This window comes from Vipera ursinii (genome assembly GCF_947247035.1).
Source record: "Vipera ursinii genome assembly, chromosome: 1".
NCBI classification, from domain to species: domain Eukaryota; kingdom Metazoa; phylum Chordata; class Lepidosauria; order Squamata; family Viperidae; genus Vipera; species Vipera ursinii.
In genome coordinates this window covers 352,145,930-352,173,237 of record NC_139512.1, presented here as the reverse complement: position 1 = coordinate 352,173,237, position 27,308 = coordinate 352,145,930, and the positions used below count along the sequence as shown (strand labels likewise).

The following is a 27,308-nucleotide window of genomic DNA, read 5'->3' as shown; positions in this document are numbered from 1 at the left end:
TCTTTTAATTTCTTGGCTGCAGTCCCCATCTGTGGTGATCTTGGAGCCCAGGAAAATAAAATCTGTCACTATTCCGGCCACGGTTCCTTATATGTTTTAGCCTCCAGTCCCAGGCTTTTTTTGTCATAGAACACTCAGAACGGAGTTCCGGCACCTTTTTTGGATGGAACCTTGTAGGGTAGGCAAGGCAGGTTGTATGACATATGTGAGTTCCCGGCACCTTTTTCTTTTACAAAAAAAAAAAAAAAAAGCACTGCCCCTAAATATCTTAAGCCTGGCTCACTCCCGGGCTACAAGTGGAGGCAAAGGCACCAGAAAGCCAGCTGGCCGGGCAGGTTGGGGCCCCGGCTAGGAGGCAGGGCTGTCCCGATGCTCGCCCCTTCCCGCGAGTAGACTCCTCCGATGCTCCCGGGGGCGGCCGGAGGAGGCCCCACCCGCTGGCAAATTTCTCCTTAGTTCTAGCTTGCTTCTCTCCTTGACTAGTTTCCCTCCGTTGCTTCTTGTCCTGCTTTCAGGTGCTTTGGAGAATAGCTTGACTCCCTCTTCTTTGTGGCAGCCCCTGAGATACTGGAACACTGCTATCATGTCACCCCTCACTCTTCTCTTCATTAAACTACACATACCCAATTCCAGCAACCGTTCCCTATATGTTTTAGCCTCCAGTCCCCCAATCATCTTTGTTGCTCTTCTTTGTACCCTTTCTAGAGTCTCGACATCTTTTTTACATCGTGGTGACCAAAACTGGATGCAGTATTCCAGGTGTGGCCTTACCAAGGCATTGTAAAGTGGTATTAGTACTTCACGTGATCTTGATTCTATCCCTCTGTTAATGCAGCCTAGCACTGTGTTGGCTTTTTTGGCAGCTGCAGCACACGGCTGGCTCATATTGAAGTGATTGTCCACTAGGACTCCGAGATCCCTCTCACAGTTGCTACTATTGAGCAAGGTACCACCTATACTATACCTGTGCATTTGATTTTTCCTGCCTAAATGCAGAACCTTACTTTTTTCACCACTGAATTTCATTTTGTTAGATAGCGCCCAGTGTTCGAGTCTGTCCAGATCCTCCTGTATCTTAAGCCTGTCTTCTGGACTGGAGTATTGGCTACTCCTGCCAGCTTGGTGTCGTCTGCAAATGTGATGAGTTCCCCATCTATCCCCTCGTCCAAATCGTTGATGAAGATGTTGAAGAGCCCTGGGCCCAGAACAGAGCCCTGGGGCAAGGGAAACTTTCCACCCTGCCCAGCGAGGGGGCCGCGTCGCTTCCCCGCCTCCTGCCGGCTTCTCTCGCCAGCCGAATGGCGAGGCTGCCCTTCGAGAAGGAGGCGAGTGCGCCGGTCGGTTCCTCCTCCTCCTCCTCCTCCTCCTCTCCTCCCTCCTCCGCCTCCCGGGAGAAGCTTCGCCGGACGGGCTCCAGCGCTTCGGGGAGGGAGGGAGGGAGGGAGGAAGCGGTCGCGGTTGCAGGCAGGCAGGCAGGCGGGCGCTGGCAGGCGGCGCAGCGCGGCTCGGGGATCATGGAGCGCTGGAAGAACCGGGTGGCGTTGGTGACGGGCGCGTCGGTAGGCATCGGAGCGGCCGTGGCTCGGGCGCTGGTGCAGCACGGGCTGAAAGTGGTGGGCTGCGCCCGGAGCGTGGACAAGATCGAGGTAGGCTGGAAGGGAGGGAAGGAGGGAGGGAGGGAGGGAGGGAGGGAGGGAGGGAGGAAGGAAGGAAGGAAGGAAGGAAGGAAGGAAGGAAGGAAGGAAGGAAGGAAGGAAGGAAGGAAGGAAGGAGAAGAGAAAGATTAGGAAGCAGGGCAGGCAGGGAGGGAGGGAGAGAAGGAAGGAAGGAAAGAGAAAGAAAAAAGGAAGGAAGGAAGACAGGGAGACGGAAGGAAGGAGAAGAAGGAAAGGGGAATAAAGAAGAGAAAGATAAGGAAGCAGGGCAGGGAGGGAGGGAGGGAGGGAGAGAAGGAAGGAAGGAAAGAGAAAGAAAAAAGGAAGGAAGAAAGACAGGGAGACGGAAGGAAGGAGAAGAAGGAAAGGGGGATAAAAGAAGAGAAAGATAAGGAAGCAGGGCAGGGAGGGAGGGAGGGAGGGAGAGAAGGAAGGGAGGAAAGAAAAAAGGAAGGGAGGGAGGGAAGAGGAAGGAGAAGAAGGAAAGGGGGATAAAGAAGAAAAAGATAAGGAAGCAAGGCAGGGAGGAAGGAAGGAAGGAAAGAAAGAAGGAAGACAGGGAAGGGAAGAGAAGGAAGGAAAGAAAGAAAGAAGTAAGACAGGGAGGGGAAGAGAAGAAAGGAAGGAAGGAAGGAAGGCGGGAGGGAAGGAAGAGGGAGAGAAGGAAGAAAGAAGGGAAATGTGCGGGGGGGGGGGAAGAGACGGGAGCATTTACGAAGAAAGGAATGTAGAGAACGAATGAGCGAAGGAATGAATGAATGGAGCCATGGAGGGAGGGAGGGAGGGAGGACCGCAGGCGAAAGGGACACAGAGAGAAAGAACACACACACAAAAAACCCCCGAAAAAAGAGGGTGGGTCCTTCTTTTTTGGGTGGGGGGGGCTCTTCCTCTTTTCCGCTAGGAGAAGGCGGTAAGGCTTCCAAGGAGACTTCTGCCTTCCTTCCCCACTCCCCCTAACAAACACCCCCCCACACACACCAGCCAGCCCTGCCTTCAGTAGACAAAGCTCCAGAGGACGGATACTTGGAGTAGGGCGAAGGTTTGGGGAGGAGGGGGGTATAGAAACGGGGGGGGGGAGGGAAATAGAGAATACTACTGAGAAATCTAGGTGCCCGCCCCCAAGGGTAGGTGGGCGAAGGGCAGGAGGCAGCACGTGGCCTGTTTTTTTTTTTTTAAAGAGGGCTGGGGAGCATGTTAATGGGGGTGGGTGGGGTAAATAGAAGGAAACAGCAGCATTGTTTGCAAGAGGCCGCCCCTCTTTTTTCCTTTGTTGGAGGGAGGGTGAATTTAGAAATTTGGGGAACAATGACCTCCCCACCCCGCATTGGCACAGCAGATTTAGCTTTCCAATCAAGAAGCAACGTGAACGTACGGTGTGGATGGCAGAGACAACTGCAATCAATGCGTGATATGACGATGATGATGATGATGATGATAATCTGCCTATTTATTCCCTGAATAATTGATAATTCCATCTGATGAATAAGAGAAAGTGGTTTCCAATTTTTTTTGCAAACAGAATGGATGAAGTAGAATCGTCTTGGATTTATTTAGTTGACTTAAATTGTCTTGGATTTGTTTAGTTGACTTAAGTCTTGCGTTGTCACTTGAGCGGTCTGGAGGACTGTTGGCTTCTTACCTTTCAGTTAGATCCCTCCTTCTCTTTTTCTTCACCATCGTCGTTTCTGAGTGATCTCTTCTTGATTTAGATCATATATTTTTTTATTTGCCTAAGCCAGTGTTTCTCAACCTGGTCCGCTCGAAGGTGTGTGGACCAACTCCCAGAATTGTAGGAGTTGAAGTCCACGGACCTTCAAGAGGCCAGGGTTGAGAAACATTGATCTAAGTTATGAATCAGCCTCAGTAATCTTGTGGCTCCTATCCTGTTTGTCTTCTGGTGCCATCTTGGGCATTGAACAAGATTAGATCTGGCTCCTTTTCCAATTGCAACTTCTCATCACATCCCAACCCGATTTTGATTTGCTTCTATTTAATTATTTCCTGCAACATCTGTGTTACTGCAATCAACTGACTCTTGAGAGAGCAAATTCCACGGGGAAAGAACAGAAGCTGCTGTTGCATTAAAGCAGGGGTCTTCAAACTTGCAAAGCGTGCCTAGCTGAGGAATTCTGGGAGTTGAAGTCCACAAGTCATCAAAGGTCCAAGTTTGAAGACCCCTGCCTGAAAAATGTGTGTTCCTTCCGGTTTAACTTTGGTTAAAATGAACCAATCCAGTTTGCAGCCTTGGGGTGTGAATATGGCTTGTTTTGGACCATTGGGGTTAATATTAGCCACTGTTTAGTGGCTAATATTATTGCACAGGTAGTCCAGATTTATTTAACCAGGAGAGAAGCAACCTAGAACTAAGGAGAAATTTTGTGACTGTTAGAACAATTAATCAGTGGAATAACCTGCCTCCGGAAGCTGTGAATGCTGGAAGTTTTTAAGAAGAGATTGGACAGCCATTTGTCTGAAATGGTATAGGGCAGGGGTAGGCAACCTTGGCTCTTTTATGACTCGTGGACTTCAACTCTCAGAATTCTTCAACTTTGAATGGTCAGTAAATGAATGGTCAGTAAGTGAAGGACACTTGTATTGTGACGACTGCTTGTTGATAATCATTTCTTCCATGAATTTGTCTAAAGAAAAGAAGAAATATGGGAGACATGATAGCAGTGTTCCAGTATCTGAGGGGCTGCCACAAGGCAGAGGGGGGGGGTGTCACATTATTCTCTAAAGCACCAGAGGGTAGGATGAGAAACAATGGTTGGGAACTGATCAAAGAGAGAAGCAACCTGGAATTAAGGAGGAACTTCCTGACAGTGAGGACAATCAACCAGTGGAACAGCTTGCCCCCAGAAATCGTGGGCGCTCCATCGCTGGAGGTTTTTAAGAAGAGGCTAGACATTCACCTGTCTGAGATGGTACTATAGGTTCTCGTGCTTGAGCAAGGGGCTGAACTAGAAGACCTCCAAGGTCCCTTCCAGCTCTGCTCTGCTCTATTCTATTCTATTCTATTCTATTCTATTCTATTCTATTCTATTCTATTCTATTCTATTCTATTCTATTCCATTCCATTCCATTCCATTCCATTCCATTCCATTCCATTCTATTCTATTCTATTCTATTCTATTCTATTCTATAATTCTGTTCCATTCCATTCTATTCCATTCTATTCTATTCTATTCTATTCTATTCTATTCTATTCTATTCTATTCTATTCTATTCTATTCTATTCTATTCTATTCTATTCTATAATTCTGTTCCATTCCATTCTATTCCATTCCATTCTATTCTATTCTATTCTATTCTATTCTATTCTATTCTATTCTATTCTATTCTATTCTATTCTATTCTATTCTATTCTATTCTATTCTATTCTATTCTATTCTCTTTCAAGCTGTCCTTTTATCTTGTGGTAGTAAGTTCCACAGTTTCACCAAGTGCCATGGTGTTCCCCTTATCTGCTGCCTTTGAATTCTTACTATTCTCAGTTGGGCACAAAAGAGTTTCTCCTCATCCGTAAAATGTTTCTAGGAGACACAGTAACATCTGAAGCCCAGCCTGGAGCTATGAGCTTACCGCATGAATATTGTATAAAAGGGATGGGGTGTCCTTTGCTGTTAATACATCTGTTTTCTTTTTACCCGCCATCCAATGCTTTTCAAAGAAAAGCAATGCAAAAATAAAGCAGTCAGTCAGGGATATCAACATAGGATCTTGAGGAAACCGTGTGGTGGATTGCTTATTTATTTTATTTTATTTTATAGAATTTATATACCGCCCTATTCCCGGAGGACTCAGGGCGGTGTACAGGGAGGATTAAAACAAACATACAAAAATTAAAATCAGATTAAGACAATTAATTAAATGAAGTCCCTGAAATTTAAAACTAAAACCCAATAAAAATTAAAACCCCTCAGCCTGGGCCACACAGCTCACAGAGCCAAGTTTTCAGGTCCCTGCGGAATGAGCGAAGGTCAGGGGCAGTCCTAAGTTCCATGGGGAGTTGGTTCCATAGGGCCGGCGCACCCACCGAGAACGCTCTTCCCCTGGGAATAACCTGCCGGCATTCCTTAACCGTCGGTATCCTGAGAAGGCCCTCCCTGTGGGAGCGCACGGGACGAAGTGAGCTTGGTGCTGGCATACAGTATCTGCCTTGGGCGCTTCCAATTCTCCTTCTATAAATTTTATTCAATTAACAGGTAGTTCGTATGAAGTTATAACGGCACTGGAAAAAAGTGACTGATGACCGTTATTCACACTTATGACCGTTGCAGCATCCCTGTGGTCATGTGATCAAGATTCAGAAGCTCGTATTTATGATGGTTGCAGCATCCTGGGGCCTTTTGTGAAATTCTGTCAATTGGAAAGCCAGATTCACTTAACAATCATATCACTAACTTAACAACTGCAATGATTCACTTAACCATTGTGGCAAGGCAGATCATAAAATGGGACAAAATTCACAACTGTCTTGCTTAACAACAAACATTTGGGACTCAATTATGATCATACGTCGAGGGCTACCTGTATACATCTCCAGGTATGACTTTAGGGGTAATTTCCTGATGCCAGTTTCAAATCAAATGCCATAGCAAATCAAATCCACGTTTCATGATGTGTACAGTGGAAGATAATATTTGTAGCTCAGGGTTGAACTGCGGGGACCTTGATGCTCTCTGGTCTTGCTTGTTTTCTTGCAGACATTTCAATACCCAAACTAGGTAACATCATCAGTGCTGGAAGGGCGTGGGGTTTGCTCTCTGTTTATATAAAAAGAGAACAAACTCCACTCCCTAGTAACGCTGATGATGTTACTTTGTTTGGTAATGAAAGGTCTACAAGAAAAACAACCAAGCTCAGAGAACGCCAAGGACTCCGCAGTTCGTAATATGTCCCCTTTCATTGGAGGCTGTCCAAAGTTTTCACATGTATTATTAGATTTATCATAGGACCTTACATATTTCGCATTTCCAAGTGGCATATATAATGTTCCCACAGCCTATTTTCCACACCACAACAATCCTGTCGGTCAGGTTGGGTTGAAAGAGAAGGGCTGGCTTCAAGTCACCCAGCCAGCTTTCGTGCCTTATGGGGCCTTAAAATTCACAGTGTCCCAGTTTTTAACCCAGCTTCTTAACCACTACATCCAAAAGGCTCTTCAGTGGATCCTGCCTCAAATAGGAGACTGGACTAGATGACCTCTATGGTCCCTTCCAACTCTATGATATTATGATGCTGACTCTAGAGTGTGTCGGGCTCTGGAAAGCTATAAAAACAAGAGCTGCAGTGTCATCGTATTGTTTTTAATGTTTTATACTTAACTAGACAGTCACTTATCAGAAATGGTATAGGTTCTCCTGCTTGAGTGGGGGGCTGGACTAGAAGACCTCCAAAGTCCCTTTCAGCTTCTATTCTATTCTATTCTATTCTATTCTATTCTATTCTATTCTATTCTATTCTATTCTATTCTATAATAGATAGGTAGTCCTCGACTTACGACCACAATTGAGCCCAAAACGCCTGTTGCTAAGTGAAATATTTGTTAGGTGAGCTTTGCTCCATTTTGCGACCGTTCTTGCCAGTTGTTAAGCAAATCACTGCAGTTGTCAAGTCAGTAACACAGTTGTTAAATGAATCCGGCTTCCCCATTCATTAACTTTGCTTGTCAGAAGAAGGTTACAAAAGGGGATCACATGACCCCGGGACACTGCAACCGTCATAAATATGTGTCAGTTGCCGAGCATTTGACTTTTGATCACATGACCGTGGGGATGCTGCAACGGTAATAAGTGAAAAAAAACGGTCATAAGTCCTTTTCTCAGTGCCACTGTAACTTTGAAAGATCACTAAACAAACTATTGTAAGTCGAGGACTACTTGTATAAATGCTATTTATGAATAAATAAGACTCCTATTTTGCACACAGACAGTCCTAAATTCAGTCCCCCAGGCTTTAAAAATGGAAGAGCTGAATCTGTCATAAATGATAGCTCAGCTGATCAATAGAGTACACAGATTAAAAAGAATTCACAGCTTTTTGTGGCCTAGCCGGGATGGTGTCAAAATGGTCTGGGGGCGACTGTAGATTTTTGTCTTGTTTCGTTAAAAATATACTTGGAAAATCAGGTACGACTTGGACAAATTTGCAAACCGGTAAAAAGATCGGTGGGCTTTCAGCAGCCGAGTGGTTGTTATTTGGTGAAATGCTCCATATTTAAGGAGCATTTGAGCCAGAAGTTAATATATAAGATTCTTCTCTCTGTATACATTTGTGCACGTACCTGTTTGCGTGCTTTTAAACTTTAACAACGTGGGGTTAAATGTTTTGATGGTGGAGTAGCTGATTATGCTGATTGTCTTGTGCTGAGTGTCCTTTTAAATGAAGGCTATAAAAAGTGACAACAGTCAGTGGGGCATTTAAAGCTGTGTTTTTCTAGCTTGACAACTTTTAGAAGTGTGGACTTCAATTCCCAGAATTCTGGCTGAGGAATTCTGGGAGTTAAAATCCACATATTTCAAAGTTCCCAAGTTTGAAAAACACTGTTTTAAAAAGGGTCAGACGAGAGAGTCTGATTCACTTGAATTTCCAAATCGGTTTGAAGTCAAACTGAAAAATTGAAACATCCAATCAAAATCTGATGTCTAGGGAATTATTGGAATACTTCAGCATCTGTTTAGATACAGAATTCTGAATGGAAACAGATTCAGAGCTGTTGGATTGGAGAATCGGATTCCAACTGGATCGATTTTCCAAAGGTGGCTCAATTTGTTTTATGATTTTCTTTTTTATGCTGATTGGTTTTATTGTTGTTGTGAGCCTCCCAGGTTTGCTTAGGATGAGCGGTCCTATACATCTTTTTTAAAAATAAAATAAAATAAAATAATAAAATAAAATAAAATAAAATAAAATAATAAAATAATAAAATAATAAAATAATAAAATAAAATAATAAAATAAAATAAATAAAATAAAATAAAATAATAAAATAAAATAAAATAAAATAAAATAAAATAGAAAGGTGGTTCTCACCTTACAACAATTGGGATCAGAATTTCTGTTGCTAAGCACGGTGGTTGTTAAGTGAGTCCTGCCCAATTTTATGACATTTTTGCCATGGTTGTTAATTTGTCAGGCATATCTCTAGGAGCAAGATGGCTCACCTGGTTAGGACACCGGGCTGATGATCAGCAGGCTCGTGTTTGAGACCCTTTGCTACCGCAGGATGGGGTGAGCTCCCGTCACATGCTCCAGGTCCTGCTGTCCCAGTGGTTCAGAAGCAGGCAACCACAACATTTCCCCCCCAAAATAAGACCGGGTCTTTTTTTTTTGCATCCAAAAGAGGCACCAGGTCTTATTTTGGGGATATATGTGTCTTTTTTACTCCCCTCCTGCACAGACAGCCCTGCACAGCCGGTCCACTTCTTCTGCAGTGGCTTCATTCTGCAGCTGCATTCCGGCCTGCATTTTGCAGTCAGACCTTTCCGGAAGGCCTCTGCAGCCAAGTACCGAGCTATGGATCCATAGCTCAGTTCTCGGCTGCAGTGGCCTTTCCAGAAATGCAGGCGTGGCTGCAGAAGACATTGCAGAAGAAGAAATGGGCCGGTGAGGAGAAGCCTGGCTGCCAGGTAAGTGGGTGCAGAGTGCATGGGGCAGATCCACATCCCCACCCCTGGCCTAGCTTGGTTTTTGCGTGCCTCACCCCAAAACTAGGGCTTATTTTGGGGGTAGGGCTTATATTAGGCCCACCCCCTAAAAATCAAGCTAGGGCTTATTTTCAGGGTGGGCCTTACTTTCAGGGAAACAGGGTAAATGCATACTACTTCGGTGGGCAACTTCACAGGGACACAAAAGGAGCCCCCAACTGGGCATCCTTTTGTCACCAGCAAATCCTTTCACCATAGAACAGAGCTGGAAGGGACCTTCCAGGAGACCCTATACCAGGGGTCTTCAAACTTGGCCCTTTTATGATTTGTGGACTTCAACTCCCAGAATTCCTCAGCCAGGCACGCTGGCTGAGGAATTCTGGGAGTTGGAAGTCCACAAGTCATAAAAGGGCCAAGTTTGAAGACCCCTGCCCTATACCATTGGAACACAAAATGGGACTTATCAGAAGCCTACACCACCATGCTGAAGACCTGCCTCCCAGCAAAGATGGGAAAGAAAAAGAACTAAAACACATCACAGAAGCCCTCAGAAGGTGTGGCTATCCCAAGTGGGCCTTCATCAACCTCCCCCCCAAAAAAACCTCATAACAGTCAAAGAAGAAAACAATAAATGAAGCAACGTAGTCATTCCATACTTTGCAGGAATATTGGAAAAGCTGAGGAGGATCTTCAGCCAACACAACCTACGTGCACACTTCAAAGCCAAGAATACACTAAGGCAGAAGCTTGTCCACCCCTAGGATAAAACACGCAGACACAAACTGAGCAACGTGGTAGATGCAGTACGATGCAGTGAGCCGTGTGCAGGTCTGTACATCGGTGAAGCAAAACAACCACTTTACAAACACATGGCACAACACAGGAGAACAAACCCACCAGGACAAGATTCAGCAGTCCATCTGCATTTAAAAGGCCACACTTTCCAAGTCCGCAAAGTCCACCGTTTGGACAGAGAGGACCGCTGGTTTGAAAGAGGGGTCAAAGAGGCCATCTGTGTCCAAACTGAACATCCCTCTCTCAACAAAAGGGGAGAGATACATCATCTATCTCCAGTCTGCAACACGGTCCTTTCAGCAGTTCCAAGAAGGCTCCACACCCATTTGCACAACTCAGGTGACCCTGAGGACACAGATAAACCTCCAGGTGTCCTCAAGGACTCTCTAAAAGAAGGCAATTGGCCAGCTGCCTTGAAGAGTACAAATCCTTCCATTCCCCACCATCCAGTCAGAGCTGAAGAAGCTTCTTGGATGAGAAGTGAAACGTCTTCAAAGAAAAACAAGAAAGTCCAGTTGCCTTGTGAAAAAGCATCTCTGGGACTATATCATTTCAGACAACTGGCTATCCAGTCTCTTCTGAAAAACCTCCAGTTATGAAGCACCCACGATTTCTGGTGGCAAGCTGTTCCACTGGTTGATCGTCCTCACTGTCAGGAAGTTTCTCCTTAATTCCAGGTTGCTTCTCTCTTTGATCAGTTTCCAACCGTTGTTTCTTGTCCTGCTCTCCGGTCCTTTGGAAAATAAGTTGACCCCCTCCTCTTTGTGGCAGCCCCTTCAGATAGTGAAAGACTGCTATCATGTCCCCACCCCCAAGTCCTTCTTTTCTCTAGACTGGCCATACCCAATTCCTTCAACTGTTCATGTTTTTTTCTTCAGGCCTTTAATCATCTTAGTTGCTCTTCTTTGCACTTCGGAGCTTCCTACACGGACGTAGTAGTAACTAGCAAATCTCAGCAGTTATTAAGTGAATTATGTGGTCATTAAGTTAATCCAAGTTCCCGAATTGACTTTGGTGGAAGCCAGCTGGGAAGGTCACAAATGGCAATCACTTGACGACACGACACTGCATCCGTTGTGAATACCTAGGGTTTCCTGCCTGAGCAGTGGGCTGAACTAGATGACCTCCAAGGTCCCTTCCAACTTTATTGTTGTTGTTATTGTTGTTGTTGTTATATTATTATTATTATTATTATTATTATTATTATTATTATTATTATTATTATTATTATTTGCCAGGTGCTAAATGCTCAAATTTTGATCCCGTGACTGTGGGGATGTTATGGTGGTCGTAAGTGCAAGGATCAGTCATAAATTACTCATTTCAGCTCCACTGCAACTTTGATCGGTCATTAAATGAATGGTAGGAGGTGGAGAGACTACCAATAAATAAATGAGATGGATCAGAATGATTCTGTGAGCTGAAATTGAAAATTTGAATTGGATGCCAGTTGATTTATTTAAATACAGGTAATCCTCGAACCACGGCCACAATTGAGCCCCAAATGTCTGTCCCTCAGTGAGGCAGCTTGTTAAGTGAATTTCCCCCCATTTTATGACCTCCTTGCCACAGTGGATAAATGAATCACTGCGGATGTTAAGTTAGTAACACGGTTGTTAAGTGAATCTGGCTTCCCCATTGACTTTGCTGGTCAGAAGGTCGCAAGAGGTGATCACGTGACCCCGGGACACTGCCACCGTCGTAAATGTGAGCCCATTGCTAAGCCTCTGAATTTTGATTTATTTTGATTTTATTTTATTTATTTTAATTCCATTTATATCCCGCCCTTCAGTTAAGTGAGCTGTGTCCCATTTTACGACCTGTTTTTCCACAGTTGTTAAGTGTAATATATATACTCACACGCTGTATGTTATATACACACACATACATGCATACATATATACACATACATACACATTGACTCACAACAGCCACAGCCTCACTCAGAGTGGCTGATAACGAGGAATGCTGGGAGATGTAGTTTTTTTATTTTTATTTTAATTCCATTTATATCCCGCCCTTCTCCGAAGACTCAGGGCGGCTTACAAGCTTAGCAGTAGCCTTCATTCTATGTATATGCCTGCTTATTAGGGCTTTCACACACCCCCAAGCGGCATTATTACAAAGTCAGCTTATTGCCCCCAACAATCTGGGTCCTCATTTTACCTACCTCGGAAGGATGGAAGGCTGAGTCAACCTTGAGCCTGGTGGGATGCGAACCTGCACTAATTGCAGGCAGCTGGTGTTACTTAAGGAGGCATTAGCCCACTGCTCCACCAAGGCTCTGATCATGTGAACATGGGGATGCTGCAACGGTTGTAACTGAAAAACGGTCATACAGCGCTTTTTTCAGTGCCACTGTAACTTCAGTCACTAAACCAGTTGTAAGTTGAGGACTACCTATAAGCCACATTGATGGAACACATTTCTGGCACATTAACCTAATTATCTTGATTAGTGTGGCTGTCCACAAAAATTACATTTTGATGTATCCTTATTCCAGATTTGTTACCTTTCTACATTCCCACCATATGAGGGTATTTCTTCTCAAAATGTTGAGAATGTTTCTTTTTTTTTAAAGAAATCTTCAAATATTGGAGTTTCTCCAGATTTGTGGGTTATTCCCCCCACCCCTATTTAGATAATACTATTTAAGGAATAAATCCTACCAGATGTAGGAGGCTCTCTTATTTGGGCCTTAACGTGGTTCCCCAGAAATCTTGGCTTCAGCCTGAGGGGTTGCTTGGATATTTTTTTTTGTTTCTTTATTCAATTTATGGAGTCATTCCCTCGATATGCGACTGGAAGCGATGTATGCAATTAAAAAAACGAAAGCTGAAGAAAATGAAATCTACGCTATAATGAAACATACTGCGCCAGAGGCAGCTCAGAGAACCAAAGGCCATAACTCACAACCAGCTGCCACTGAATTCTCATTTGAGTACCAGAGAAGTATTAGATATACGGGTACGGTAATTAGCTCCTTTTGGTTCACTTCCTTTCCATGTCAAATGTAAATTAAATTGGGTTTTCCTCTTGGCTCCCTTTGTTTCTTCATCCTTGATGGATCTCCTTTTTTTCGGTGGGGGGGAACGCAGCTGTAGACATCTCTCTCTGAGGAGAAGGGGGCCTCTTGTCACCCCAAAAGTTTTACAGGCAGTCCTCGACTTACGACCACAATTGAGCCCAAATTTTCACTTTCTAAGCGGGTCATTTGTTAAGTGAATTTTGCCCCACTGTATGTACATCACCCTGTCAACAAAAGTGCGTATAGTCAAGGCTATGGTCTTCCCAGTTGCAATGTATGGCAGTGAAAGCTGGACCATACGAAAGCCTGAGCGCCAAAGAATGGAGGCCTTTGAACTATGGTGCTGGAGAAGACTCCTGCCAGTCCCTTGGACTGCCAGGCAATCATACCGGTCAAGCCTAGAGGAGATCAACCCTGACCGCTCTTTAGAAGGCCAGATCCTGATGCTGAAACTCAAATACTTTGGCCACCTCATGAGAAGGAAGGACTCACTGGAGAAGAGCCTAATGCTGGGAAAGGTGGAGGGCAAGAGAAGAAGGGGACGACAGAGAACGAGGTGGCTGGATGGAGTCACTGAAGCAGTAGGCGTGAGCCTAAATGGACTCCAGAAGATGTTAGAGGACAGGAAGGCCTGGAGGAACGTTGTCCATAGGGTCGCGATGGGTCGGACACGACTTCGCAACTAACAACAACAACAATGACCTTTCTTGCCACAGCTGTAAAGTGAATCGCTGCAGTTTAAGTAACACAGTTACTGGCTTCCCGGTTGAATTTGCTTTGTCAGAGGGTCGCAAAAGGGAACCATGTGACCCCGGGACAACGCAAGGGTCATAAATGCATTCCAGCGGCCGAGTGTCTGAATTTGGATCACGTGACCGCGGGGATGACGCAACAGTCGTAAGTGTGAAAAACTGTCACAAGTCACTTTTTTTCAGTGCTGTTGTAACTTCCAATGGCCACTAAATGAATGGTTGCAACTCGAGGACGATCTGTATATTCACAATTTCGATTGAGCTGTTCTCAGAAATGCAGCGGCTATTTTCATGCAGAATAGAATAGGATAGGATAGGATAGGATAGGATAGGATAGGATAGGATAGGATAGGATAGGATAGGATAGAATGAGGTAGAATAGAATAGAATAGAATAGAATAGAATAGAATAGAATAGAATAGAATAGAATAGAATAGAATAGAATAGAATAGAATAGAATAGAATAGAATAGAATAATGAGGTGGAATAGAATAGAATAGAATAGAATAGAATAGAATAGAATAGAATAGAATAGAATAGAATAGAATAGAATAGAATAGAATAGAATAGAATAATGAGGTAGAATAGAATAGAATAGAATAGAATAGAATAGAATAGAATAGAATAGAATAGAATAGAATAGAATAGAAGCTGGAAGGGACCTTAGAGGTCTTCTAGTCCAGGGCTTTTCAACCAGTGGTACGGGTATCACCTGTGGTACATTGGCACCTAGCAGGTGGTATGCGACCATCCTAGAAAAGTGGTAGTGGGGTAGGGGAATGAGCTGAACCAGTGGTACCATCTCAGACATGTGATTGTCCAGACTCTTCTTAAAAATCTCCAGTGATGGGGCGCCCAAGATTTCTGAAGGCAAGCTGTTCCACTGGTTGATTGTCCTCACTGTCAGGAAGTTTCTCCTTAATTCCAGGTTGCTTCTCTCTTTGATCAGTTTCCAACTGTTGTTTCTCATCCTTCCCTCTGGTGCCTTGTGTGCTACCCCCTCTGCCTTGTTGCAGCCGCTCAGATACTGAAACACTGCTATCATGTCTCCCCTATTTCTTCTTTTCTTTAGACTAGCCAGTCCCAGGTCCCACAGCCATTCTTTGTATGTTTTGGTCTCCGGGCCTTTGATCATCTTAGTTTCCCTTCTCTGAATTTTTTCCAAACTCTCAACATCTTTTTTGTGATATGCTGAGCAAAATTGGCTGCAGTATTCCAGGTGTGGTCTTACTAGGGTTTTATAAAGCGGTACTCATAATTCACATGATCTTGATTCTATGCCTCTGTTTATGCAACCCAGGATTGTATTAGCTTTTGTGGGGGGGGGGGGTCCCACCACTCTGGACCAGTTACAGTTAGTCCTCGACATACAACCATTCGTTTAGTGACCGTTGGAAGTCACAACAGCACTGAAAATAGTGACTTATGACCATTTTCCCCACTTAACGACCATCGCAGCCTCCCCGTGGTCACGCGATCAAAATTCAGACGCTTGGTAACTGACTCACATTTAGGATCGTTGCGGTGTCCCGGGGCCGTGTGATTCCCCTTTTGTGACGTTCTGATAAGCAAAGTTCATGAATGGGGAAGCCGGATTCATTTAACAACCAGGTTACTAACTGAAGAAGTGAAGTCATTTGCTTAGCTGTGGCAAGAAAGGTAATAATAATAATAATAATAATAATAATAATAATAATAATAATAATAATAATAATAATAATATAATGTTATTTGTATACCGCCCTTCTCCCGAAGGATTATAAAATGGAGCAAACCTCACTTTACACATGTCTCGCTTAGTGGCATAAATTTTGGGCTCCATTGTGGTCGTAAGTTGAGGACCACCTGTACAGCTCAGTTCAGATTTGCAAAGGGGAATTTGTTTGGTGGATGAGAAGCAAGGGGAGGGGTTTTGTCCAAACGCTTTTTGCTTTATCCAGTTGAGCCGTGGGAAGAACTCGATAAGGTGAGAGGCTTCCCTTATTAGAAGGCAGGTAAAATGTGTCTCTTCTTGTCTCTTTCTCTTTCTCCTTTCTTCCCTATCCCCTTAGATTTCTCCTTCTTTCCCTCTTTCTCTTTATTTTCTTCCTTCACCAGCCCTCCTTTCCCTTCTCCTCCTTTTTTCTTCCTTCTCCATCCCTTCTTCCTCTTTCCTTCTCTTTTTCTGTCCCTTCCCTTTCCCTTCTTCCTAATCCATTTATTCCCCTTGCGGCGCCCTTTTCTTTCTTCATCTGCTCTCCGTGTCTTCCTTCTCCTCCCCTCCCCCCTTTCTCTCTATTCCTTCTCCTTCTCTTCTTCCTTCTCCATTCCATCCCCTTTTCTTCTTTCTCCATCTCTTCTCCTTCTCTTCTTCCTTCTCTGTTCCTTCCCCTTGTTGTTCCTTTTCCATCTCTTCTCCATCCTTTCCCCTTCCTCCTCCTCCTCCTCCTCCTCCTCCTCCTCCTCCTCCCCCCCCCCATGAGGTTTGCAGATCCAAGAGAACATTAATTTTCTCTCTGGGTTTGGAAATAACGGGTACCGTTTTGCTACTCTACATCCGAGTGTTAAGGGTTTATGTTGCTGTTAATTTAGCCAGGCTGTTAAGGAGAAATTGTCAACATTAAGTCATTTATTAATAACCTCTGCTGCCGGGTGGTAAGATTCTCCATAGGTTGCCAACGGGGCCCAGAGAATTCCTAGCAGAGAATTTTTTTTTTTCCCCCGTGCACCGCGTGTCCCAAGTAAGCAGGCTAAAGGTGTATCGATCAGCAAGACCCATTTTCATTTTGGATCATGTGATAACAGGATTTGGCAGCCCAGGAGGATCAGGGAGATTAAGATGAAGTTTCTCAATGTTGCAGAGCTCTCTGAATGTCCTTGGGCTCACGGACCCTATGTCTACCGGTTCCTACCGCACAGGGTTGTTGTGAAGCGGAAAGGAAGTCAGCCGAAAGAATCGTGCATTCTGCTGTGAGATCCCTTGAGAGGAAACAATAGGAAATCAGGTGTTTTTCAGTGTTATATAAATGAGGCAAGCAGGGGGTGCTTCTCAGCCTCTGGGATGAAAAGGTATACTTTACCTGAAGCTGGAGGTTCCATTGATTTTGCAAGATACGGAAAGTATTTACGATTGATTGGATTAGCCCAGGGCCCCGATGGCTCGGCCTGTTTGTAGAAAAAGAGTAGAAAAACAATTATATCGACTCTCATGGGTTGTAACAATTGAAATGGTGAGTTGGAATGCCCCAAGGAGACGCTTTTCAACTAGGGCAACTTTACCACCAGTCTCCCACTTTCGCTTCTCACCCAAGAAGCTTCTGAACTGGCTGAGGATTTCTGGGAGCTGAAGTCCACAAGTCTTAAAGTTGTCAAGGTTGCAGACCCCTGCACTAGTGTCTATGGAGTTTTTTTAGTTACCCAGGTCACGATTGTCCCAAAAGTGCTTTTTCAAAAGACAAGCGAACTTTCTTGTTTTTTTTTTCTTTGAAAAGGTTTCACTTGTCACTCAGCCAGGCTGAGGAATTCTGGGAGTTGAAGTCCACAAGTCATAAAAGGGCCGAGTTTGAAGACCCCTGGTGTAGCCAAACATCGCACAGGAATTTTGGCCTTGAACTGCTCTTCCTCCTTTTCCTTCTTCCCTGCAAATGGGATGAAGAAGGAGCTTCAGAATGTCCTGAGATATTTGCGCTGCCACACACAAAGCTCCATCTTGGGTTTACATAGGTAGTCCTCAACTTTCAGCAATTCATACAGTGACCATTCCAAAGAAGTGCTTTATGACCATTTATCGACTTACAACCGTTGCAGCATCCCTGTGGTCACATGATCAAAATTCAGACACTCATATTTACAACGGTGGCCGTGTCCCGGGGTCACGTGATCCCCTTTTGCGACCTTCCGGCAAGCAAAGTCAATGGGGGAAGCCAGATTCACTTAACAGCCATGTGACTACTAACCTAACAACCTCCATGGTTCACTTAACCACTGTGGCATGAAAGGTCGTAAAATGGGGCAAAACTCACGTAATAGCTGTCTCGCTTAGCAACAGAAATTTTGGGCTCAATTGCGGTCGTACGTCGAGGACTATGTGTAGTCCAAAAAGCAATCTCTGTTAAAAGCACCACACGCGATGGGTGTATCAGTGATATGGATGGATCAAAGGTGCCATTTACAGCGTACGAGGAAGGTGCAGTGTGAATAATTGTGGTTGTTCTCGTAAGAGTTTGAGGCAGAGGGAAGGCCTGATGGGAGGATGAGCAAGGATCCATCCTGCTAACTCTTTCACAGAGAACCAGGAGGATATAAACAAGGATCCTTGTATTTGGAAATTGTAGGGTGTAAGTACAGCTGAAGAAGAGATTTAGGTAGTCCAGGGGTAGGCAACCTTGGCTCTTTTATGACTCGTGGACTTCAACTCCCAGAATTCCTGAGCCAGCCATGCTGAGGAGAAAGGGAGAGGTTTCCATGCTGAGCCATGCTGCCTCAGGAATTCTGGGAGTTGAAATCCACGAGTCATAAAAGAGCCAAGGTTTCCCACCCCTGAGGTAATCCTTGACGTACGAACACAGCTGCGGCCAAACTTTTAGCAAGACAGCTGTTAAGAGAGTTTTGCCTCATTCTACATCCTTTCTTGCCACAGTCGTTAAGTGAACCACTGCAGTTGTTAAGCTAGTAACACAATTGTTAAGTGAACCTGGCTTCCCCATTGACTTTGCTCGTCAAAAGTTTGCAAAAGGGGATCACGTGACCTGAGGACACTGCGACCGTCATAAATACATGCCAGTTGCTAAGCGTCCGAATTTTGATCACGTGATCATGCAGGATGCTGCCAGGTTGTGTGAAAAAGATTATAAATCACATTTTCAGGGCTGTTTGAACTTTGAATGGTCACTAAATGAATGGTTGTAAGTTGAGGATTGCCTGTACTGTAGTTTTGCACTACAGCCTATTCTGTGATTTATTAGTGGGAAGAAAAAAAGACTTGGATTTCGGTAGAGTTGTCAAAAGCAACTCTGCTTGGGTCTGTGTATCTGTGGCAAAATGCTGGTGGGTTCTAGAGGTCATTTAGTCCAACCCCTCCTTAGCCCAAGACTTTTGCAACCATCCCATGTCTGAGGGATGGTCCTCTACCTTCTGCTTAAATCCCTTTTCTGAATGTATCTGCTCCACCATCAAAGAATTCCTTTCACATGTAGTCCTTAATTTATGACCATTTGTTTAGCGGCCGTTCAAAGTTATGATAGCACTGAAAAAAGGGCCAACCAATCCTTGCACTTACTTACTTACTTATTTACTCACTTACTTTATCTTAGGTGAGTCTTTTTTTTTTTTTGCAATTTGTGTATAACTTGCAGTCGTTCACACCATTCTTCCTGCAAAACACCAACTGCCTTGGACTTTGATACGTCCGTTTTACGATCCTTCCTCTTCATTGCATCACACCGTCAATCATTCATTGTAGATCGTTTGGCCAGCCCAGTGACATGGCATTGTCTGTGAAACAGCACGTGTACATTTGAGTGTTCTGCCAACTCACCTCTGCTATTACTGATAAACAATCGAGTGGCACAATCCCAAATCCTTTGCCTTCACCCACACTGACAACATGTTCCAATGGGAGCGACACAAAAATCATCGGCCCCGCTACCACCCGCCACGCTCGTGAGTTCATCGAAGCCTGGCCCCCCACAAGCAGTTCCATCAACAGACACATTGACCCACAACCAGCCTACGAACCCCTCAGAATCCAAACCAACTGCACAGCCAACCAGAGACGGCAGCGACACTCAACCATCCCATGCAGCCCCACCACCACCACCACAAGCAGTTCGCCTCCCAATGATCCCCACCTGATGTAACCTCCCCATCACAAGACCCATCACAAGCCTTACACTGATGACTTGCAGTTGTTCCATCACGACCCATCACAAGACCTTCACTTGACAGACGCAGGAGACAGTAAGCTTTAGGCATGAAAGCCAGTTGGATTTGGGGCCAATCACCAGGAGATGGAGAGTTCTAGTTTTACCTTAGGCATGAAAACTGACTGGCTGACTTTGGGCCCATCACCAGGAGATGGTGAATTCTAGTCCTGCCTTAGCCATGAAAGCCAGCTGGGGGATTTTGGGCCAATCACCAGGAGATGGAGAGTTCTAGTCTCACCTTAGGCATGAAAACTGACTGGCTGACTTTGAGCCAATCACTGGGAGATGGTGAATTCTAGTCCTGCCTTAGCCATGAAAGCCAGCTGGGGGATTTTGGGCCAATCACTCCTCAGTCCAATCCACCTCACAGGGTGTGGTGGAGGTAATCGGAGGAGGAAGGCGTGATGGATATGTTCACCACCTTATTTGTAAAACTAATAAAAGCAGGATAAAAATAAATAAATTTAAACATACTAAAAAACATAGGAGAATCTCTTGATCTCAACTTAGAACTAAGGAGTAATTTCCTGACAGAACAATTAAACAATGGAACAACCACTTGCCTTCAGAAGTTGTGGGTGCTCCAACACTGAAGATTTTAAAGAAGAGATTGGACAACCATTTGTCTTTAGTGGTATAGGCCAGGGGTAGGCAACCTCGGCTCTTTTATGACTCATGGACTTCATTATGGAACCAACTGCCGGTGGAGCTCCGGACGGCATCAGACCTCCGAACTTTCCGTCGTGGCCTGAAGACCCACCTATTTGAAATAGCTGGTCTGGCCTGACGGGGGATTATGGGTTTTAATTTGTTGTTTTAGATTTGTATTACTGTTTTTAACTGGGCATGGGTTTAATCTTTTTTTAATTTTTGTATTGTCTTTTTTATATATGCCCTGTGAACCGCCCTGAGTCCCTACCAAGGAGAAGGGCGGTATACAAATTAAATAAAAATAAAATAAAATAAATAAAAATAAACTCCCAGAATTCCTGAGCCAGCCTGGCTCAGCATGGAAGCCTCTCCATTTCTCCTCAGCATAAAAGAGCCGAGGTTGCCTACCCCTGGTATAGGGTGTCATGCTTGAACAGAGGGTTGGACTAGAAGATCTCCAAAGTCCCTTCCAACTCTTCTGTTATTCTATCACTGAACCAAGGATAGCAATTGTGTTGGTTCCTTGAGGTTAAGGGTGTAGTAGGTATATACATATGTTGTATATAGCATGTTTATATGTGTGTTATGCATGTGTACACCAGGGGTCTTCAAACGTGGCCCTTTTGTGACTTGTGGACTTCAGCTCCCAGAATTCCTTAGCCAGGCACGCTGGCTAAGGAATTCTGGAAGTTGAAGTCCACAAGTCACAAAAAGGGCCACGTTTGAAGACCCCTGGTGTACGCTTTTGAGAACAAGCAACAGAATTTCATTTTTAAGGTGTGCCAACGTGCTCACAGTAAAAAAATAATGACAATAAAGGTTATCTTACCTCATCTTACCGCCTTATCTTTTCATGTTTTTGTAGTTAAGTAAGAACTTGTGGTCTTGTATTTCTGCTCATTTGGGGGTTGAGTCATCTAAAGTGGGTGGCGTAGATTTAATCCTGATGCACACCTATTCCCACACAGATCCATTACCGGCTTCATAATATCAATCCCAACCGATATCCCCGTAACCACAGCTTCACCTGCGCTCCACTTTGGAGTGTATTTTTTTTTCCACGGAACATGAAAGTGTATCTAAAATAGCCATAAATTCCAGTTGTCCCCTCTCAGTCTCTGTCTTTCCTCTTCCCCCTTCAGAAGTTGGCAGCTGAGTGCGAGAGTGCTGGTTATCCGGGCGTCCTCATCCCGTATAAGTGTGACCTTTCAGTGGAAGAGGAGATTCTGTCCATGTTCTCTGCCATCAAGACTCTCCACCAAGGGGTTGATGTCTGCATCAACAATGCTGGCTTGGCGCGGCCTGAACCACTCCTGTCTGGCAAGACCGAGGGTTGGAGAACCATGATAGATGTGAGTAGGGGAGGAGGGAATCTCCAAGGAAACCTTTTCAACCCACCTGCCGAGGGTCAATTTGCTGCCAAAATGTTCAGCAGGCGAAGGAACTTAACGTTCCTCAGCATTGGCTGGTGTGCTCCTTGGCGTCTTCTCCAACCAAATTTGTATTTGCAAGGCTGCCGAACTTGTATTTGAATTTCACAGCTCACCCAAGTGATTGTAGAAAGGGGAAACACAATTGATTTATTTCCTGCTCCTGTTCTACCTCAACCTCCAGCTCTTTCTTTCTCTTTCATATCATTTTCCTCTTTTTTCTGTTTTCTCTTCCTCCTCACTCTTCTGTCCCTCCTCTTTCTGTTGCACTTCAACCACCACCACTTCTCCTCTTCTTCCCTATCATTTCTTCCTTCTCTTCCTCCTCGTTCTTCCCCTTCTCCTTCTGCTCTCACCCAACCACTTCTTTTTCTATATAGTTTTCATCTTCTCTCTCATTGTTTTTCTTCTTCATCCGCATCTTCTGCTTCTCTTCCATCTCAACCTCAACCTCCTTTTTGTGCCTCCTCCTCCACAACCACCTCAACCTCAGGGGTCCCTCAGGGGTCGGTCCTCTCACCTCTCCTGTTCAACATCTACATGAAACCGCTGGGTGAGATCATTTGTGGCTTTGGAGTTGGGTATCATCAGTATGCTGATGATACCCAGCTTTTCATTTCGACCCCAAACCACCCCAGTGATGCCCTCGACGTGATGTCCCGCTGCCTGGAGGCGGTTCGGGTCTGGATGGAGAGGAACAGGCTTCGACTCAACCCTGACAAGACTGAGTGGCTGTGCGTACCGGCATCTCGGGATATTCAGGATATCCCATCTCTTTCTATGGGGGGTGAGTTATTACCCCCCGTAGATAGGGCTCGCAACTTGGGAGTCCTCCTAGATTCACAGCTTTCCCTAGAAGACCATATAGTAGCTGTGACTAGGGGAGCCTTCGCCCAGGTCACCTGGTGTGCCAGTTGCGGCCCTATCTAGACCGGGATGCCTTACGTACGGTCACTCACGCGCTCGTGACCTCTCATCTGGACTACTGCAACGCTCTCTACATGGGGCTGCCCTTGAAGACCACTCGGAAGCTCCAACTGGTACAGAATGCAGCCGCGAGAGTTGTCTTGGGAGTTTCCCGACACTCCCATGTTACACCTCTGCTCCGCGAGCTGCACTGGCTTCCAGTTGTCTTCCGGGTGAGATTCAAGGTGTTGGTAATGACCTACAAAGCCCTACATGGCATGGGTCTGGAGTACCTTAGGGAGCACCTGCGGCCGGCGTCAACTTCCCATCGTCCCGTGCGCTCCCACAGAGAGGGCCTCCTCAGGGTACCACCGGTCAAAGAATGCCGACTGGTGGCCCCCAGGGGGAGGGCGTTCTCTGTGGGCGCGCCGGATTTATGGAACCATCTTCCGATTGAGCTCTGGATGGCGCCTGACCTCCGCTCCTTCCGGCGCGATCTCAAAACTTACCTCTTCGAACAAGCTGGCCTGGCCTGATGGGATGGGGTTGGGTTTTATTAATGTGTTTTAACCTACTTTTTAAATGTGTTTTAACTTATTGTAAGAGTTGTGGGCATTTTGTTTAATCTTTTTTAATTTTTGTATTTTGTCTTTTAACATGTACTGCCCTGTTCACTGCCCTGAGTCCTTCGGGAGAAGGGCGGTATACAAATAAAATAAACAAATAAATAAATAAACCTCCTTTTTGTGCCTCCTCCTCCTCCACCACCACCTCAACCTTCTTTTTGTGCCTCCTCCTCCACCACCACAACCACAACCACCTCAACCTCCTTTTTGTGCCTCCTCCTCCTCCACCACCACCACCACCTCAACCTCCTTTTTGTGCCTCCTCCTCCTCCTCCTCCATCCCCACCAGCTCAAGCTCAACCTCTTTTTGTGCTCTCTCTTTCTCCTTCTTCCTGGAAGGAAGCCATAGTAAAGTATGGTCTGTTTATTTGAGGCTTAGTGTATTGTTCAAATTATTTACCTTGGGGTCAGTGACCTGTTCCAGTGTCCACTCATTTAAGCAATGGCATAAGCATTCAACTGCCCCACCCCCACCCCCCAACACCAGGTGGAATGACATTTTGATCTTGTTTTAAAATCAGGCATGATTTTTGCATCTTTTATTATTTTTTTTGCACCCAGAACTTTTGAGTGTCCAGAGGGGAACATCAGAATCTTGTAAGATTAGCTCTTCTCACACTGTTTTGCTCATTGATTTAAACACCGTATTTATTGTTATCAAATAAAATCTAACCTTTTATTACAGCCATCAACCAGCCAAAAGCAAACACGGCCATGGACCTAGGATCAGTGAAAGCAGATAAGCATTTTAATTGAAAGAAAATTTGATGGGACGACATCTTTGGGAGATCTCATGGAGGCCAACAGGGGCTGTTGCGGGCAGCATGAATAGTTAGCTACAGTGCTGGTAATCGCTAATTTACTTAAACTCAAAGCTCCTGATTGATTTGGATTGCTCTCTTCCTTGCTCTTCCAGGTCAATATCCTGGCAGTCAGCATATGTACACGAGAGGCTTACCAATCCATGAAAGAAAGAAACATTGATGACGGCCACATAATTAACATTAACAGGTGGGAAAGTCACACAAATGAAGATTTATTCATTATGTTTATTCGGATAACAATAAATTGCTTTGATAAAATAACTTAGGGGGCTAACATGCCTAATACTCCTCCCTCCTATTTTCTCCACAACAACCCTACAAGGTGGGTTGGACTGAGAGAGAGGGGCTGGCCCAAAGTCACCCAGCTGTTTCATGCCTAAGGTGGAACTAGAACTCACCATTCTCCTGGTGATTGGCTCAAAGTAACCCAGCTGTCTTTCACGCCTAAGGTGGCACTCAAACTCACCATTTCCTGGTGATTGGCCAAAGTCACCTAGCTGTCTTTCACGGCTAAGGCGGGACTAGAGCTTGCAGTCTCCAGGTGATTGGCCCAAATCACCCAGCCAGCTTTCACTGCTAAGGCGGGACTAGAATTCATTATCTTCTGGTGATTGGCCCACCCAGCAGGCTTTCATGCCTAAGGTAGAACTAGAACTCACCATTTCCTGGTGATTGGCCAAAGTCACCCAGCTGTCTTTCATGGCTAAGGCGGGACTAGAGCTTGCAGTCTCTAGGTGATTGGCCCAAATCACCCAGCCAGCTTTCACTGCTAAGGCGGGACTAGAATTCATTATCTTCTGGTGATTGGCCCACCCAGCAGGCTTTCATGCCTAAGGCAGAACTAGAACTCCCCGTCTCCTGGTTTCTAAGGAATTTCCCCCCACAGCATTCTGTATATGTACTGGGACTATACTTCCACCATCCCCAGCCAGCCTTTCCAACACACCTCTGAAGTTTGCTCAGTTAAACATCCCAAATCCTGCATATTATCTTTTTGATGTTTCTTAATTTAATTGTAATACATCTTTATGGTGTGTGTTTATATTTTGTTTATTATATTTTTTTGCTCATGTTTAATTTTGTGAGCCATACAGCTTCACTGATGTGAGTTGGGCAGCTTTGTAACTTAAATGAGGGAATGAGTGCATGAGCAAATGAATGAATGAATATGGAAAACAAAATGTTCACAGCTGGCTTACCATATCTGTCTCAAACGGTGATGGTACATATACTCACCTTTTCTTCTGGGGTAGGCAAGCTGTGGAAAACAACCATCAACTAAGAGCCTTGGTGGAGCAGTGGGCTAATGCCTCCTTAAGTAACACCAGCTGCCTGCAATTAGTGCAGGTTCGCATCCCACCAGGCTCAAGGTTGACTCAGCCTTCCATCCTTCCCAGGTAGGTAAAATGAGGACCCAGATTGTTGGGGGGCAATAAGCTGACTTTGTAATAATGCCGCTTGGGGTGTGTGTGAAAGCCCTAATAAGCAGGCATATACATAGAATGAAGGCTACTGCTAAGCTTGTAAGCCGCCCTGAGTCTTCGGAGAAGGGCGGGATATAAATGGAATTAAAATAAAAATAAAAAAACTACATCTCCCAGCATTCCTCGTTATCAGCCACTCTGAGTGAGGCTGTGGCTGTTGTGAGTCAATGTGTATGTATGTGTATATATGTATGCATGTATGTGTGTGTATATAACATACAGCGTGTGAGTATATATATTACACTTAACAACTGTGGAAAAACAGGTCGTAAAATGGGACACAGCTCACTTAACTGCCTTGCTTAGCAACAGAAATTGTGAGCTCAGTTGTAGTCGTAAGTTGAGACTACCTATACTGAATATTTCCCCCCTCTTTTGCCTTTCATTCCTTTTTCCCTGCGTTGACCCCAGCATGAGTGGTCACAGAGTCGTCCCAGAGTCGGTTGTACACTTTTACAGCGCCACCAAGTATGCTGTGACGGCTTTAACCGAAGGGCTTCGGCAGGAACTCAGAGAAGCAAAGACTCATATACGAGCCACCGTGAGTAACTCTGATTGGCCTGTTTTGCTTGCCTGAAGTCCTGGGTTCAATTCCCTCCATCTCTGCCAAGCTTTGTGGGTCAGAAAAGATGTCTCTTTTCCAAAAATGACCAGACCTGATATTCTTTTCCGAAGACCACGTTTATGGGCTTTCGTGAGGTCAGTCCTCTTTGTGTGCATAGAGCATCGTTGGCAAATTTTCAGTCAGGCTGTGCCCAGAGGCTAACAGTCTACCACAGTGTTTCTCAACCTTGGCAACTTTAAGATGGGTGGACTTCCTCTCCCAGAATTCCCCAGCCAGCCTGCTTTAAGATGGGTGGACTTCCACTCCCAGAATTCCCCAGCCAGTCTGCTTTAAGATGGGTGAATTTCCAATCCCAGAATTCCCCAGCCAGCAAGATTTAAGATGGGTGGACGTCAACTCCCAGAATTCCCGAGGCAGCCTGCTTTAAGATGAGTGGACTTCCACTCCCAGAATTCCCCAGCTGTCATGCTTTAAGATGGGTGGATGTCAATTCCCAGAATTCCCCAGCCAGCCTGCTTTAAGATGTGTGGACTTCCACTCCCAGAATTCCCCAGCCAGCCTGCTTTAAGATGGGTGGATTTCCACTCCCAGAATTCCCCAGCCAGCCTGCTTTAAGATGTGTGGACTTCCACTCCCAGAATTCCCCAGCCAGCCTGCTTTAAGATGGGTGGATTTCCACCCCCAGAATTCCCCAGCCAGCAAAGGAATTGAAGTTTACTCATCTTAAAAGCATGCTGGCTGGGGAATTTTGAGAATTGAAGTCCACCCATCTTAAAGTTGTCAAGGTTGACAAACACTGGTTTACAACTTTGATCCCTCCCAGTCAGTGCAGCCCCACTATTTTATTTATAAATCTATTTATTTCATTTATTTATACATGGTCCCATGAATATTTGGAGGTCAACCCCAAAGTGGGCTGGAGTTTGTAGGCATGGCCCGCTGATCGATGTAGACCTTTCAGGATTGATTAAGATGTATTTGTTTTTAACATCTGATTGGATTTACTTAGATGTCTATAGAGATTCTCAGCCATCCAGGTCA

At 45.0% G+C, this 27,308-nt stretch overlaps 1 protein-coding gene across 1 annotated transcript in view; it reads left to right on the top strand.

Moving 5' to 3' along the window:
- The first annotated feature begins 1,052 nt into the window (after window positions 1–1,052).
- DHRS11 (dehydrogenase/reductase 11) overlaps window positions 1,053–27,308 on the top strand; it is a 33,875-nt gene continuing 7,619 nt past the window's right edge. The window contains exons 1-4 of the mRNA XM_083379861.1: window positions 1,053–1,646; window positions 21,575–21,784; window positions 24,311–24,405; window positions 26,114–26,243. Coding sequence (XP_083235987.1) covers window positions 1,299–1,646; window positions 21,575–21,784; window positions 24,311–24,405; window positions 26,114–26,243 — 783 coding nt within the window. The 5' untranslated portion in view covers window positions 1,053–1,298. The remainder of the gene's footprint in view (window positions 1,647–21,574; window positions 21,785–24,310; window positions 24,406–26,113; window positions 26,244–27,308) is intronic.